Source organism: Dendronephthya gigantea, unplaced genomic scaffold, assembly GCF_004324835.1.
Source record: "Dendronephthya gigantea isolate DGI-Jeju-01 unplaced genomic scaffold, DenGig_1.0 000282F, whole genome shotgun sequence".
In the NCBI taxonomy this organism is placed as follows: domain Eukaryota; kingdom Metazoa; phylum Cnidaria; class Anthozoa; order Malacalcyonacea; family Nephtheidae; genus Dendronephthya; species Dendronephthya gigantea.
In genome coordinates this window covers 17,845-32,313 of record NW_021163292.1, presented here as the reverse complement: position 1 = coordinate 32,313, position 14,469 = coordinate 17,845, and the positions used below count along the sequence as shown (strand labels likewise).

Here is a 14,469-nt window from a genome sequence, read left to right as displayed (position 1 = left end):
AAGGGAGCCTTCTTAGTTTACCTTATACGACAGCCAGCTAGGCACTACAATCGTTCATGAAACCACTAAATAACTGGTTCGTCATTGATTGTCCCCGCATTCGGAATTTCTACATTTGCATGTTTGAGGATTTGAAATATAGACTTACCGGAGATTTGAATTACTTTTGCTTTATACCAGCTCGAGGTGACAAGAACCTTCTTCTTCATCACCCTCCACGCAACAAGTGAAATTGCGCCCAAAATAGGCTCTCCAGATATGTCTTCATACCTTACAACACTGTACTGTTCGTCTTCAATCCAAAATACTAAAGCAAATTTCCTTTCAGCCATATTAAAAAAGATCAGTGAATTGATTTAAAAACACGAGTTTTGTTTTAATCGTTTGCTCAGGCAGTCACGCTACTTTACTTCAGTCGAACGAAAATTTCAACTGCGCGCATCAAAAGGAGACTTGAATTCTACCGCTAACGTGATTGATCAGCCAATCAAAGCGAAGGATTACCAGCACACAGCTGGCAGATCTCCGATTTCAACCAAACCCTTATCAGATCGTGACATGACAGCTATTCTGTAATTGGTATCGAACTTTAATTGTTACTTGAGAGCTTTGAACGCAGGTTGTTTTTAAAAGTTGCAATACTTGGCAAAAATGTCCGATATGGAAGCGCAAGCTAAAAAAAGAAGAAAGACAAGAAACGAGATGGTTAATGAAATAATTATGGAATCGGTAGCTACAGAACAAAACGTCATATCGATTCAGAAGCATTTTGCTGAATCAGTTTTGTCGACGCCGCAGTCAAATCGACCTTTTTCTGAAATTGTACACTCATCCCACGACGCGGACGAAATCCATTCCCTTTCTAGCGAGTCCAGTGGTGAAGAGATTATACAGTGTACAAAAATGGAGCAAACTTTACAGTACATGAAAGAAGCTATAAACGAGGACAACTCCGTGACACCAATGGGATCATGTGAAGCTGAATCATTTTCTCGACTTGAGCCAAATTATGACATTGAAGATAGTAGCAGTTATCATTGTACTTCAAGGAATGATGTACTGTTATCGAACGAGAACGATGTGGATGAAGAAAATGACTGGGTTCTTGACTACTTAGACAAGATACAGGAGGCCCTTCAAGAAGAAATGGACAACATCACGAAAGACGTTAACGAAGAAGTAGATGATGAGGAAGTTTGGTACGACTCGTTGGACGAGATCAGCAACTTTCAAACACAACAAGGTACTGTGGACAACGATTATGAAGAAAATGCTGACTCCAAACCACTGTATGAAAATGCTCCGATCACAGTTGGGGTTAGTGCTTTACTAATTATGACATTTGCTATTAGGCATATGATATCTGGTAAGGCATTACACGACTTGCTAGTGCTAGTAAGTTTGCATTGTGGGTGCCAAACTATTGTTTCAAAACATTATATACATTCAAAAAGTACTTTCAAAATTTAAAGAGCCCGCTCAAATTCCATAACTACTGCTCTAAATGCAACGTATCTATCAGTAAAGAAATGCCACGTGTCCTAACAGCCTATGCCTTCAAGACTTGACCGTCCCAGGAAATATGAGCTTCTTCATAGAAATTTCTATCGAAGATCAAATACGATCATTGTTTGCGAAAACAGGGATTTGGAACTTACTTAACTATCGCTTCTCGCGAGTTAAAAGAGGAATAAATAATATTGAAGATATCTACGATGGGAAACAATATCGAAGATTTTTCGGGAACGGCGGAATACTTGACGATCAAAGGAACATTTCGTTAACTTGGAATACGGATGGAATACCAGTATTTAAATCTTCAAAAGTTGCAATATGGCCTCTATACTTTGTGGTCAACGAACTACCTTACGCGCAAAGAATTTCGAGAAGTAACATGATCGTCGCTGGTTTATGGTTTGGCAGCAGCAAGCCAAATATGCTAACATACTTAAAACCCTTCCACTCCAGTTTGAAAAAATTAGAAACTAATGGAATTCGAGTTGAAAATCCAGAACAAGGATCTTTTGTAAGCCGAGCGATTTTGTTAGCTGGAACATGCGACCTCCCAGCTAAATGTATGGTATGCAACTCAATCCAATTTAATGGTCAATATGGCTGCCTAAAATGCAAGCAAGCGGGGGAAACATTTCGAACTGAAAAGGGAGGGATAGTACATAGCTACCCATTCAAGCAAGATAATCCGAAAGGCCCAGAGCGGACTCATGAAGAAACTCTAGAGCATGCCAAACAAGCAGTTACAGATGGCAAGCCATGCAATGGTATTAAAGGTCCATCATGGCTCGCAGGCCTGAAACACTATGACATTATTAAAGGAACTGGCATAGACTATATGCACGCAGTACTTTTAGGTGTTATGAAATTGCTTTTAAATTTGTGGTTTGGAACGAATCGCAATTTCCCCTTCAGCATATCTCATAAGATAAATCAAGTTGATAAGCGTCTTCTTTCAATTAGGCCACCAGATTGTATATCACGATGCCCACGTTCAATAGAAGCTCATAGAAAGTATTTTAAGGCTTCGGAATTGCGTTCTTTTCTATTGTTTTACGGACCAGCTATACTTCTAACTATTTTACCAACCGAATACTATGATCATTTTCTTCTTCTAAGCGAAGCGATATACGTTTTGTTACAGCAATCTATTACAGTTGATGAGATAGCGCATGCTGAGCGGCTTTTATTCCATTTTTGTGTTATGTTTGAGACATTGTACGGTAAAAGATATCAAACAGCAAATATTCACTGCCTTGTTCACTTGGCAGATAACGTGAGGGAATTAGGACCGTTGTGGACTCACTCCTGTTTCCATTTCGAAGACAAAAACGGTTTTCTCTTAAAAACTATTCACGGTACCCAGCAGATTCATTTTCAGTTGATATCGGCAATTTCTATTTCTAAGCGTATACCAGAACTCGAGAAAGATTTTCTTTTGGATGGGACTCATGAATGCGAATTTTACCACAAACTCACGGGAAAAGTTAAATTAGCTAAAAATGAAGTACAACTTTCAACAGAGTGCTTCGCAATCGGTGGAGCAAGTTGGCGTCAGCTTTCACCGGTCGAATTTGATATGTTTTCAAAAACATTCGGTTCTGTCCCGCCAAATATGAAAGTGCAAACGTTTTCCCGTATTAGAAAAGCGAAGTGTATTTATCACTCAAAAATGTATAAACGTGTTCAAAGCAGAAATAGTTATACAATTAGGTTTGCGGATCAGGACAATGAGAGCGGTTACGGACTTATCGAATATTTTGCTCAGTTTAAGCCGGTGTGTTTGTGTGTTGAAGTAGAATGTAAATGTCCTAATTTCAATTTCGCCGTCGTTTCTACTCTTTCAAAAATCAACATGAGCCTTATTGATGACGATATTACACATGCCACAGTTCCAAACATTATTGTAGTTGCACCAACGGAAACTAATAAAATTCAAATTATTGACATTGCAAAAATACAAAATAAGTGCACATACATGGAGTTTTGTGACTCCCCGCATCACGTATTTCTTGCACAGTTTCCTAACTCAGTCGAGACAGATTAGAATTTAATAGTATTTTATCACTATATTGTACAATATTCATTAAACTATTGGTATAAATAAATGTAAATAAATGTGTAAATAAATTATAGGCTTTTAGCTGTCGTTTAATTATTTTCAAAAATGAAACATATCGTATGAAACAGATCACTGCTTACATTCACAAATTTGCTTTATACATAGCTTTTAATTATAAGATAGGTTTGGCCATATGGTTTGGCTCATTGCTAATAGCTGCTATTAAATTTAACACTTACATCACTCATCACATAGCATGAGAGGTTACTCACAACCTCACAACGCCTACGCATTTCATTGTACGCAAGTTGTTAAATTATACCGCGGACAAGAAAAACTAAGGAAGCATCAATATAAACCGAGATTTTCTAAACTGTTAAACTTACGCCTTTTATATAATGGAATATTCCTTCGAATGAAAATACGGTAAGGCTATGCATGATTTACTCTAAAGTCTAAATATTATATCTGTCTTGATATGACGATCGAGTGTGCATGCGGCTGTGCGCGCATATTATTTAACTTGAAATGATGATAAACCGCATCTATATTCATCATACGTGTTGTATAATACGATAAGATAATTACCTGAAAAGTAGCGATATTTGACTATAGTTCCTCTTACGCATGTAATCAATGAAAATTATACATGTGCGTGTAAAAAATAGCGTATATAAAATCAAATATAGGTCAGCTAGACCTTTCAGCTAGCGCAGTATATGAAAATTGTCTAGTAGACATACTGTAGACCTTTCAAGACCTTTTCTCAAGACAATCTAATAACATTCACAGCGTAAAGGTCTTGCAAGACTTTTGGTAGACTTTTAGTCGCAAGTCGTTGTCTAGGAAAGGTCTATGAAAGCTCTTCAAGACCTTTCATAGACTTTTTAAGATCTAAATAGACCTTTCGTTTTCCTACGGGTAACTGTGTTTGCTGCTGGTTCTCTGCTGGTTGCATTAACCTTCCTTTTATGCACCTGCTTTGTTATCCAGTTCTGTGACAAATGAGAATTAATATATATGTTGTATATAAATATTATAATATTTTAATGATGAAACAATTAAATACAACTGTATTATTTTAAAACAGGCTAGTACTCTACAAATTATGTATGGGAAACATTACTTTCTTATGATATATAACTTCATCTTTACCACACTTAATTAAGTAGCTATTCATCCTGTTAAATAAGTCTAGTGTTTAATATTAGTACATTTATGCAAATACAATGTAGCCTGTCATGAATAAAAAATTAATTATTCATAAGTGCAATAATATAAATGATATTATAATGCTTTTTTATTTTACAAATAGAAATATGCACTGAACATGGTTGACTGACCTTTACTTGCTTTTCACTTAAACCAGTCTCGGCAGAAGTGGCAGAAATTTGGCTAAAGAAATTCCTTCCCACACCAACCATACCATTGTTGAAATAAGCAAGCAAAGTTGCCTTTTGGTTTTCAGTAAAAGACATTATTGAGAACGATCGAGTAAGACTGAGTTAAATCTTTTTATAATTGGTTATCAGATAGGTACTTTTTGAAGTACTTTAATCGCAATTTAGCCACGCGCGTTTTAAAGCTCGCACAAATTCAAGAGAACGGGGGCGAAGAGAATTTATTCATCGATAAAAATATTACAAATTGTTGCAAAAATGATAAAAATCGTAATAGTTATACGATGCTATCGCAGACATATATTGAACAGGGGGATAAAGCACAGTAATAATTTAAAGGGTAATGTTTGTGTACAACCTAATGATCTCTAAATTTTATTGAAAAGTTTTAAAAATGTATTTAAAATATCAATGAACGCACGTGTTACTAAGAATGAATCAATGTTTACATGTGCATTAAAATGTTATGACGCATATGACGCACTTCCTATAAGCAGCCATGTTTCGTAGGCAGATTGGTCGGGGTTAGTAACCTGCCTACTATAAAGACTGCCGCCTGCAACCAATCTTTTAGACAATAAACTAGGAGAATTCTGGCGAACCGCCTGCAAGAGGCTAAAGTCTTCTGGAAAAGAATTGTCGAGTTAATCTTCGAAAAATTTGAGAAACCCTGATGGAAACTTTCATTGAACAAAATAAGGCTATCCGTACCCCTATACACCAAAACCGGGATATCTAGAAGCATTGCATTGATCAAAGCAGTGCACAACCGCCGGTATAGATAAATAAAAATGGGCGCCTTGGTATAGTAAGTAAAAATTACAGCCGCTGAAACTAGGTGGCATATAGTAATGACATATTGGCGGGGTTTTTGTACCCGCTATTGTTTGTGCGCGTGAGCGAAAATTGAGCAATGGTTATGCGCATGCACGGCAAGTGCCTGGAATGTTCAAAATGGCTTGAATTTCTTGGTAAACGTCTGCTTAACCATTTTCAATAATCGAAGCTTCCCTCCGGCGCTATATTATGAACCAGGCATATATGATTTCCTGAGCTCACAATTGCCGGGTGTAATTCCTAATCTCCGGGCGGAATAATTGGTACGCTCGCCGTCTCTGATACGTAATGATGCGATATAGTGTTATGGTTAGGGCTTTTTTAAAGGGTGTCTAAAAGCTGGAGTGGAACATAGCAAGATATAAGGCAAAAGGTATGATATATATATATATATATATATAGATAACAAGAAAGACAAACTGGTTTATTCCATTAAAACTTTATTACTACAAATTTGTTTCGTATGGCAAGCAAAGCTTACCACACTCGTCATATACCTACATGATTTCGAACTCGATATTTGTTATCTTCATACTGATTTATATATATAGATAAATATTAGTTACATGCCGTAAAGATAGATAGTGCGGTACTTCAGTGGTGAAGTATTTGTCATCCTTGTATATAACTCCCATACGTTTCACAATTGCCACAGCGGAAGGGGCGATTTGAAATTAATTCAATAGCGACTGCGTATATAGTTTATGGTCGTATATAGCTCCATATATTATCGTGATCGAACGCTATATATATATTCTCTGTTTCATCTACCTCGCCTTATTTCGTACATGATTAGAAAATGAAAGTAGTGAGCCCTGACTAAAGGCTATTAAAACCTCGATCAGTGTTCTTCCTTTCGAATATAATTGGAATTTCGATATTCCATATTTGATGTGACCTCAGTTGTAAAAGTATTTGACCATATTTTTGAATGATGGCGACAGATTCATTCAATTTAAACTGAGTGAAACCTTTAAACGACTTATCTAGAATTGTTGCTATAATTATAAGCGGCTGGTACATTTCACTATATATATAAGAGTATTTCTCGACTTTAGTGAGACATGACATTTAGTCATGTTTACAATATGCATTACAGTTCTACTTGTATAACTTCCTCCACAGTTTACAAAAGCATTAAAGAAATAGTATTTGAAAGTTAATGGTTTAAACGTCAGCCTTTCAAAGCCAGAATAAGAATTAATCTGTCAAATGTTGAAGCACAGCGGCCATAGACATAGTATAAGCCAGTATAGGACATATTTTATGTAAGGTAATGGCTAGGAACCAACTAATGATTGTTACGGATTTGTGATTCAGATTAATAGATAAATATGTTTTATTGTCTTCAGCAAATTGCATCGTGCTATACGTAGAAACAACATAGTGTATGGTTTTGTCAATGTTTCTTCCGTTTTGACAGCGGTATATACTTCAAGACAGATACAGAACTATCGAGGAGTTGATTATCTATAGAGCGGGCAATTTCAGTATTTACTGATATATGTACTATAACAGCTTGATATCAAATTGCTAGATTTTCATAAAGTTACATATACCGAAATCTGAATCAGTGCTGTGTCGTATTATTCATCATCTACATTATAATAATATCCTCGGTATTTCTTAGCTTTACCTTGTCGATTTACTTTGTTTCAGAGAGCATTTGAATAAATATTTTAAGGGCATTCTCAATTCTCAAGTCAGTTTAACAAAGAACTTTGAAGCTAGGCAATGACAGATCTTTGAACGGATCACGATTTTCGGTTGCTTGTCGACACGAAGTGGTTAAATTAAATTAATAAACAAAATTACCATCAATCACTACAAGTTGTCCCAAAAACTCTCAAACTATTGAAATCATCCACAAAGATGTAATGCATATGGTTAGAGTTTCAATGCCTAAGCACCATGCTGGGACTCAAAAGTGCATGACTGTGTAAATTTTTGACATGAGCATTTTTATGGATGCATGCAACGACAGCAAAATTTGTTTCTACCCGAAAATGATTTTTTTTACTAATATTTACAAATATGGATAGCAGTATTTAAATAAGCCTTCAGGTGTCAGTAAATTGTTAGATCGAACAGAGCGAGGACGCTAAACAAACTTTACTAAATTCTATTCTATTCAAGTTGGTGTGCGCTAACCAAATTTATTCTGCTGTATTGCAAGATCAGGTGTTATTCATGCATGTATGAATTCATGATTATGTAATTTGCGCGCATTCTATAATCTGTGTGATCCCTTTCTAAATTGTGTACTTCGAACCCGTAACTCATAACCCATTAGCTAATTGATATCGCATACCCGCAACCATACCATGTTACGGCTATAAAATGGCACATAAAAACATACCACAATCTAATTACCGAACCTCAATTCCTATCGAGAATCAACCATTGCATCAGCATTGTATCATTTCACTGGTATTAAAGTTACTGTTTATGTGTGATCTGCGTACGGAGTTCGTTATTGCTGTGCATCATACTTGAATCGACTCTTGGACTTTGCACCCGTTAATAATCGAACATGACCAGCGATAAACACAGTTGATTCAATTAATTACATATTTTTTGTAGAATAATTATATTCCCGCACAAAAAAAATTTATTTAGGTTTTGCTTGTTCCATGCATGCGCACAATGCACATTGTTTGCGAGTGTCCAATAATCCTCAAGCTGTTTTAGCCTATTGTAATTTACCCTGCGAAGCTGTTACGCTCCTTAAATTAAATTATACATACAAAAACTAATTTTTATTATTTTTCGTGATTTCCGCCTTTACCCATACCTGAGACTTCACTTGGGCTTTTAGGTAATTTGATTAACAATCGTTTAAGAATTAAAATGCTGCTTAATTGAATAAGAAATGCGTATTATTCTTTTTGTGGACCAAAGATGGCATAGAGAGGGCCAACAATGATTGGATGTTTCAAAAAATTGAGAGAAAATGAGATGAGGTTTTATATGTCGAACGAAAAGTTGGAAACGTTTTGTGAATCCAGTTTGTATGCAATTAAATTAAAATCTGCGTGCATGACCAAGGGCTACTCTTGTAAAGGAAAATGGAAAGAAAGTAGAAGTAAAAACCAGTGGACCGTCCTTAATCAATGGTGGAGTAGAGTTGAAGGTAGGACATAACACAAATTGACACTTTTCTAATCTTTTGTATGACCTCTTCTGCGTTTCAAAACAGATTACACTTTTGTTGGATAGAGTGAACCAGTTTTGTTAACATTACTGATTCAAACCATTGATTAAGCACGGTCCACTGGTTATTGTGGGTAGCCTGTTCGCGGGCTAACCACTATGCTACACGCAAAAAACGATGAGGGATGATGCATGTTTGTCCGCCGAGTTTGTTTATCTACGAAAGAGACTGGGCAGAGCCGAAATTTTGTCAGCCTGATCGGTGTAAACTGGCCTAAACTTTCAGATAAATTAATCGCAGAAATGGTATTTCATTGGTATTTCATTGATTGTTTTTATGTCTACTTTGTTATAACTGTATCCAACTAGCAAACTAGCCCATCTTTGCGCATGGATTAGAACGTAAAACTACGCATCATGCAGTTGATTTCCCCGCCATTATTGCGGCCTGTCATTTGACATTGAACAAAACTTGAAAATCTTTGCCAATGCTTTGGAGGCTACCCACATGTATGCATTGCATACCTATTTTTACTTTTGCTTTCTTTCCATTTTCTTTGTAGGAGTAGCCCTTGGTCTCGCAGATTTTCATTAAATTAAATACAAACCTGATTCATAAAACGTTTCCAACTTTTCGTTCGACACATATAACCTCATCTCAATGGACCTTTTGCATAATAGACCAACTTTTGTTTTAGGCAACAAAAGGAAATTTCTGAAAAGTGCATTCTAATTTTAGTAAAATTACCAAGTTTGGATGCACAATATTGTAAAGGGGGAAAATATAACCATGCGAAGTTGGCAATTTTGTATATTTTTTACTACGGCCTGAAGTGTGTAACTAAATTAGTTAAACGCTTCCGGCAGTAGTAAAAAAGTATACAAAATTGACAAATTCGCATGGCTAAATATTTTCCGTAATACCTGACATTTTGCGCCAAACGCGGCGATTAAACTAATTTTGGTATGCTCCTTTTAGCAGTGGTGATTTATTTCCTTCTTGTTGCCAGATCGTAAGTTGGTTTATCATTCCATTTCCCGCAATATTTCGAGACATCCCAACATTGTTGGCCCTCTTTTGCTATCTTTGGTCCGCATCTCTTATTCAACTAAAATACCACGAGAATTAACGGAAATCTATATAGGATGCATTACTATTATAAAATGCGCAAGTTCATATCAACTCACACGATATCGTTATTGTAAATTATCGTAATATAAGAAAAATTGTCGACTAGACTCAGACTTTTGGTCACCACTTTATGTATCAGTAATATGCTTAATTACAGGTCTTGATACAAACAAAGAAGTAGCTAAGAAAATCAAGTTCAAGATTGGGTTGTTGCAAACACCAAGAAATATCACAGGATGGCAGATCTGCTACCAATTGTTGCTAATGCTGAAAGCAAAACTACTGAAGTCACTGAAAGGTGGACAGTTTTGAATTCTGCTGTGAAACGAGGTGAACTTGACACTTAAAATCTCTAGTGGAAAATGGCGCTGACGTAAATAGCAGGACTGCTGGGAAACGGACAATTCTTCACTCTGCTGCCGAAGGAAGTGAACCTAACATTGTGAAATACCTTGTCGAACATGGTGCTGATGTGAATGGCATGACTATTGATGGTAAAACTGCTCTGCACTCTGCTGCTGAAGGATGTAAACTTGAAATTGTAAATATTTGGTCAACATGGTGCTGATGTGAATGGCGTGACCATCGACGGCAAGACAGTCTACACTCTGCTGCTGAAGTAGGTGAACCGGAGACTGTTAAATATTTAGTGCAACGTGGTGCTGCGGTAAATACAGAGACTCGTAAAAGGTGGTCAGTACTGCACTCTGCTGCTAGCAGTTGTGGACTTGACGTTGTAAAATTTAGTCGAACAAGGTGCAAACGTGACAGGCCGGAGTACTTTTGGGTGGACAGTTCTGCACTCGGCTGTTAATTTGAATGTTGATCCTGATGTTGTGAAATATTTAATCGAACGTGGTGCAAATGTACATGAGGAGAATTCTGAGGGGATGACTGCTTTGCACTTTGCTGCCGAAAAAGATGAACCTAAGATTGTAAAATTTTGGTCGAACGTGGAGCATATGTAAATAGTGTGATGGTGACGGGATGACATTCTACATGTTGCTGCTGAAAAGGTAGATTTGACAATATAAGATATTTAGTAGAACATGGAGCTGATGTTAATGCAAGACTACTGATGGACGGACTGTTCTGAACACAGCTGCTGAAAAAGGCGACTTGACATTGTAAATATTTAATTGAACATGGTTCTGATGTAAAAAGCAAGACTAGTGAGGGTTGGACCGTTTTGCACACTGCTGCTAAGAAAGGTGAAATTGGCATTTTAAAATATTTCGTGGAACACGGAGCTGATGTGAATGCATGACGTCTGAGGGTTGGACAGTTCTTCACGCTGCTGTTGATGGAGCTGAACCAGATATTGTAAAATATTTAGTTGAACAGGTGCTGATGTGAATGGCGTGTCTGCTCGCGGTAAAACATTCTTTACTTTGCTGTTGAAAGGGTGGACCTGATATTGTAAAATATTTAGTCGAACATGGTGCTAACGTGAATGGCATAGCTACTAAAGGAAGACAGTTTTGCACTTTGCTGTCGCAAGGGTGAAACTGAAATTGTAAAATATTTAGTGCAGCATGGTGCTGATGTGAATGGCATGGCTACTGACAAAAGGACAGTGCTGCACTCTGCTGCGGAAGTAGGTACACCTTGAGGCTGTGAAATATTTGGTAGAACACGGGGCTGATGTTAATCGCACGAGTATTGATGGGACGACAATTCTGCATTCAGCTGCTAAAGAGGCGTACTAATCATCGTAAATACCTAGTGAACATGGCGCTGATGTAAGGAAGAAAAAAACCCTGAAGGACAGACAGTTCTGCGTTTTGCTGCTGAAAAAGGTGAACTTGACATGGTGAAATATTTAGTTGAAAATGGTGCTGATGTGAATGGCAAAGATAATGACGGGTGGACAGCCCTACACTCTGGTAGTGAAAGAGGTAAGCTGGACATCGTAAACTATTTGGTCGAAAAAGGGGCTGGTGTAAATGACCGAACTACTAACGGGTGGTCAGTTCTGCACTCTGCTGTTGATGGAGGCGCACTTGACATTGTGAAACACTTAATCGAACGTAGTGCTGATGTCAACAGCAATACGTGTGATAAAAGGGCAGCTTTACATATCGCTGTTGAAAAAGGTGAACTTGAACTTGTAAAATATTTCTCGAACATGGTGCTGATTTAGACGCTAGGAATATTCATGGGCAGACAGTTTTGCACACTGCTATTGCAAGTAGCGTACTTGTCACTCTAAAGCGTTTAACGTAACAGTTCAAAATTTATTCTCTAAAAAAAGCTGAGTGACGAACCTTGAAATGGCTAACAATTCAGTCAACTTAGTTGAAATTTTATTAAAAAAGAAAATCCCTGTGAGGAATCCCAGAACATTTCTTGTTGAAGGAACTCTAATTAGTCTTTTACAGTGGAGTATTCTTTTTGGTCGCAATGAAATGACCAAACTTCTGAAAATGTCCGTAAAACATCACGAAAAATTGCAGGCGTTGAAAACAAGGAATTGCAACCAGCTGGAAACAGTAAGAGGCGATAGCAGTGATTCTGTTAATACCTAATAATTAGCTTTCATCAAAAGCAACAGATAGATTACTTTGTTGCCAACGGCGTAGCCAGAACGATAATTGGGGGGTCCATATTCATATATTCGTGATACGCAGGGTTAATTTCTTTTCAAATCAATTGTCTTTACAGTCTGTTTACATGAATATATGAATATGGACCCCCCCCCAATTATCGATGCTGGCTACGCCAGTGTTTGTTGCCTTGTCCGAACCGGGTAATATAAAACATGTTCTCTCATTAAATTCCATTTCAGGCGCCATTCGTCACCACTGTTTGCCAAACATACGAGTTATTACCTTAGATATTGTCTCTCTTCATATATATGTTTTGTTTTATAGCCGATCTCTTTGCCTTGGCGAAGATTTTGCCATTTTAGCGCTTATCGTTACAAAAGGCGTAAACAACTGGCAAAAGCATCTCTCTCAACAAAGTCGCAAAATTCCGGTCTAGTTCAAAAATTAAACTTCCATTCACATACCAACAATGGAACATAAAATTTATGGAACATAAAATTTTGGAAAAATCGTATTTTGTTTGTATTGCCCATAGATCATTGCGTATTTTATGTGGAGAACTTCTTTCTTTCCTTTGCTCAAAATAAAACTATATTCATCTATTGTTTTTCAGAGTGCAGTACCGATACGGGCATTTGTTGCGGATAAGGTATTTAAAATTGGCGACGGTTCCTGTGGTTCATGCGTTTATGTCGGTCTTATGGCTGATGAAAGCGAAGTCGCTGTTAAGCGAATGCCAGTGCAGAGGTGCGAAAGAACCGCTGAAAACGAAAAGGAAATCCTGAGTCTCCTTGAAACAGAAAAATCTCCATTTGTAGTAAGCTATCGAGGTTTTTACAACGACGGAAACTTCATGTATCTCGTTATTGACCTCTGTAAGAAAGCTTGGAAAAGCTTGTTGATTCTTCCAGTATTGAACATCTTCAACAACATGGGCAACGAATGATTAAGGAAATTCTATCCGGCCTTGAATTTCTCCATGCAAAAGGATTCTGCATAGAGATCTTAAACCATCAAACGTCTTGGTTGATATCGAAGGATGCATGAAATTGGCGGACTTTGGAATAAGCCGCGTTTTAAAGGAGGAAGAATCAGGTGTTGAAACAGGTGCGAATGGTTCTATCGGCTGGGTCCCTCCAGAAGTAATTGAAGCGAGAAGAAGAGAAGAAAAAGGTCCCTTCAAAAAACAGTCGGATGTCTATGTAGCGGGTATGATTTTCTTCTTCATCTTAACTAAAGGTCAACATCCTTTTGGCGGTACAGATGATCGAATGAGAAATATTGCGAGGGAGAAACCTGTGAATTTGAAGAAACTTAGTGAGCGCAAGGCTCGGAAGTTTGTCTCCTGGCTAATCAAGCATAAGATTGATGAAAGACCTTATGCCACCGATGCTTTAAATGGTCCTTATTTGAGTGAGATTTTTTCGCCTGGTATGAGCTAGAATGTAATGCGATTACTCATGACGACGATGACGTTGCCCAAATTTACGTCTTAGTCAAAACGTTTTCTTAATATCTTGCGTAAAATAGAGTTCGTGGCGACGATATGCGACAGCAAGAAACGATTCTAATTCATTATCGTTGTATTCGACGACTGTCATTCGCCATTAGAATTTTTCAGATTAATTTAAACTTTGAACGGACCCGAAAATAATAAATTTCGGTTTTATCCGTAAAAACGAAAAAACGTTGCCCTTCACTATTCTAGCTCGGGAAACGTTTTACGTCTCCCGAAAGAGTTCATGTCTATAGCTATGTATCTGTAGCTATGTAAAAATAATTCATAGTTGTTTGGTTGGTACAATTTATATTATTCACTGTTCA

The 14,469-nt window shown here is 37.2% G+C and overlaps 3 protein-coding genes across 3 annotated transcripts; all 3 read left to right on the top strand.

Moving 5' to 3' along the window:
- The first annotated feature begins 651 nt into the window (after positions 1 to 651).
- On the top strand, positions 652 to 3,559 carry LOC114541355. Its single transcript, XM_028561293.1, has 2 exons — positions 652 to 1,289; positions 1,549 to 3,559. Exons 1-2 carry the CDS (start codon positions 652 to 654, stop codon positions 3,557 to 3,559), a joined length of 2,649 nt encoding a protein of 882 aa, XP_028417094.1.
- Positions 3,560 to 11,359: 7,800 nt separating this feature from the next.
- On the top strand, positions 11,360 to 12,311 carry LOC114541354 (putative ankyrin repeat protein RF_0381). Its single transcript, XM_028561292.1, has 2 exons — positions 11,360 to 11,440; positions 11,838 to 12,311. Exons 1-2 carry the CDS (start codon positions 11,360 to 11,362, stop codon positions 12,237 to 12,239), a joined length of 483 nt encoding a protein of 160 aa, XP_028417093.1. The 3' UTR covers positions 12,240 to 12,311.
- Positions 12,312 to 12,369: 58 nt separating this feature from the next.
- LOC114541353 lies at positions 12,370 to 13,591 on the top strand. Its single transcript, XM_028561291.1, has 2 exons — positions 12,370 to 12,588; positions 13,259 to 13,591. The coding sequence occupies exons 1-2, from the start codon at positions 12,370 to 12,372 to the stop codon at positions 13,589 to 13,591; spliced, it is 552 nt and encodes a 183-aa protein (XP_028417092.1).
- Positions 13,592 to 14,469: the final 878 nt, after the last annotated feature.

Bases quoted from the DNA above. Each gene is read 5' to 3' on its own strand.
- LOC114541353 (XM_028561291.1), top strand. From the start codon at position 12,370: ATGGCTAACAATTCAGTCAACTTAGTTGAAATTTTATTAAAAAAGAAA. The intron at 12,589-13,258 runs GTAAGAGGCGAT...ATTGTTTTTCAG, and splicing joins ATTGCAACCAGCTGGAAACA to AGTGCAGTACCGATACGGGC.
- LOC114541355 (XM_028561293.1), top strand. From the start codon at position 652: ATGTCCGATATGGAAGCGCAAGCTAAAAAAAGAAGAAAGACAAGAAAC. The intron at 1,290-1,548 runs GTATGAAAATGC...GTGTCCTAACAG, and splicing joins AATGCTGACTCCAAACCACT to CCTATGCCTTCAAGACTTGA.
- LOC114541354 (XM_028561292.1), top strand. From the start codon at position 11,360: ATGACGTCTGAGGGTTGGACAGTTCTTCACGCTGCTGTTGATGGAGCT. The intron at 11,441-11,837 runs GTGCTGATGTGA...ACATGGCGCTGA, and splicing joins TAAAATATTTAGTTGAACAG to TGTAAGGAAGAAAAAAACCC.